At 36.6% G+C, this 2800-nt stretch overlaps 1 protein-coding gene across 1 annotated transcript; it reads right to left on the minus strand.

Annotated features, from left to right (window-relative positions):
- Window positions 1-903: 903 nt before the first annotated feature.
- LOTGIDRAFT_130110 (hypothetical protein) lies at window positions 904-1413 on the minus strand (the record flags this gene model as incomplete). The annotated part of the gene is made up of 1 exon (XM_009065171.1): window positions 904-1413. A coding segment is annotated over one exon (510 nt), but the record flags the coding sequence as incomplete, so codon positions are not given.
- Between the last annotated feature and the right edge of the window lie 1387 nt (window positions 1414-2800).

The raw sequence follows: 2800 nt of genomic DNA on the forward strand, positions 1-2800 counted from the left end.
ATAATTCATACCCATTTACAACAGTTATTTTTTAACTTGTAAAGTTTACAGCTCAGTTGATAGGGCTGAAGAGGAACGAAGACTTATACAAGGTTACTAGACTTTTGCATGACTTTTTCAAAATTTAGCTACGGACAAGATGGCAAATATACTTTAAAAGAATGGTATTAGAGATTTTCCAGTACAATATAATAAAGAAGCAAATCTTCTGAAACTGAAACATGTACCGGTATGCAATTTTGAGCTTTGTCAAAGCTTACATATTTTTTTTATATCCTGTTTTAAACATAAACTTGGCACTACAGAAGCCAATACCAAAGTGACAAAATAACAATCAACACTAACACACAAAAGAATAAATTGTTAAAAGACACTAAAACTTACAGTAGATTCACTGTCTCTAATTAAAAAGTCACCATTGTCACCATATTTACCCAGTAAATCCTCACATTGTTGGCGAGTAATACGTCCATAATACCAATGTTTTTCTGATAATGGTCCCGACACGTGAAATTGTTTCCGACCCCCCTGTCCCGAGGAGGAGGCGTTAGATAAACTACTGGTAGATTCCGATTGAGGAGTACATGAGCTAGTTACACTTGTGGCCCTTTCACTACCAGCAGCATTGACATTGTCATCTAGAATTTGAACGTAACTCCGTGGCACGAGTCCGATTTCACCACGACTGTTCCGTGCACGCCACCACTCGGGGTCTTCCACGGGTTTGTCCACAATTTCTAACCTTTCACCCTTTTCAAAACTTAATTCCTCCTTATTTGAACATTTAAAAGGGTAAAGAGTAATGACTATGTCTAACGATTCTTGACTTAAAGTTTCTGCACCAGCTGCCGTCCAATACTGTACATTGTCAGCTTCTTCGTTTCCATTGGTATTGATGTCCACATAATTTGACGGAAACCACCCAACTGTTCCATCGTCTTTTTGTCCCTTCCACCAACCATCGCTTGATTTTTCAACCACAACGATAGTTTCGCCCTTCATCAAGGACATTTCGTCCGTACGTTGTGCAGTGTACATGTACTTGACTGTAGCTGGTTCGTATATAACTTGTGCAGTGGCATTATTTTGTGGTGGTGTGCGGTGTGATTGATTTCTGTGCGCATCTCCATTTCGCAATGATGGCGATGCACACGTCACGGCTCCTCGTTCACGCTGATCCTTCTTACTCCTTCCGATAGAATGTTTTAAGGATGTTAACAACCCTACTTTGGGTTTGACACGTTTAACATAATTTGAGGGCACATATCCTGATTTGTTCCCAGTATTTTGAACTTTCCACCAATCCTTGCTATCATCCAACAACGTCAATCGCTCATTTCTTTTGATATTCAATTCCTGAGTATTTTCAGCTTTATAATCATATTTCGCTACGACTATCACTTCCTCCGCCATGTTTCATTAACCTGAAGATATAGATTGTACAAAAATGATTAAACATTGACTTGATTACAGAGGTGATTTACTCCGGCCAGAGATTAGAAGGAGTAAATTCAGATTTGTTTTCAAATATTTTAGTTTAATTTGTGAAAAATTCATGGGAATTCCTACAAAATGCCCTGAAGACATCAATTTTTAGCAAAATTTACCTATGAACATCATTCCATTCATAAAAGAAAATATATGAATATATTTACATTAGCTATTGTTTTGTCCAATGTACTAATACAAATTCGTGTGGCGTCTATATCACCATAATTTGCATCATCACCAAAACATTAGGCAAAGTTATTTTAACCAATGACTTCATTATTCATTGACATCATTGTATCAAATAGACGGTAAACAATCATGTCAGTAGTCCCAAACGTTGAGACGTAAAGAAATAGGCCCTACTTAAATTCATACTATAGTCTTTTTATCAAAATTTGAATGTCTTGAAAACGTAAATATTGCGCATTTATTCAATTTTAGAACCAACCTTTGTCCTGATATACGACCATAACCGCCATAGGAAAACAGTTTATTGTTTAACTAAGAGCTGTAAGCTAATGTACCCCTTATTTAGCCAATGCCTGTGGTGTAAGTGCAGGTGAAATGAAATGAATGGAGTTTTACATCCTACTTTTCTGCACTGTGGTGCAATTGAGACAATAACTCAAAGTCAAGTAGATGACAAATATTATTTTATTTGATGGGTTGGTTACTTTAAGTTCAAGTAGATAAGTATAGTATATAAATAGGGATACACTAAGCTTGTATATCTATTTAAACTGACTGTAAATATGATCTACTGTTATCATAGATGATATCAACAGGTGTTTCAATAATCTATATTTCTCTACATCCACTATATATCTAGATAGCTTATTTCATGACATCACTTCCTGTCAGATTATCAATCAACATCTGCAAATCTAAGGCTCATATTCAGATATATACTATTCTTACACCAATCATCTCAAAGCCCAAGTTGTTTTTGTTTCTAACTAGGCCAGTGCCTTTTTGAGAGCACTATTCTCATGTCACTGTAACTGACCATATTGGACAATTCAGTCGAGCATTGCATGATATTATGTCTATCTTTGAATTCTGTACACTTCCAATTCCTCGTCCGATGCCTGTGGTTCCTGCAATTCCAGAAAGAATTAACCAGAATGAGACAGCTCCTGCAAGCTCCTGTCGTAACCAACCTACCAACAGACCACAATAGCGTAATAATATATGTTATCTCCCCTTGCAAGATGGCGGCATTTCTAACTAGAAATTTCCGACTCATTCACATTTTGCTTCACCTTTCTCTTACAGGAGCTGCGCCTTTTTTGGTTAACTCTTTCTGGAA

Source organism: Lottia gigantea (assembly GCF_000327385.1).
Source record: "Lottia gigantea unplaced genomic scaffold LOTGIsca_68, whole genome shotgun sequence".
NCBI lineage: Eukaryota > Metazoa > Mollusca > Gastropoda > Lottiidae > Lottia > Lottia gigantea.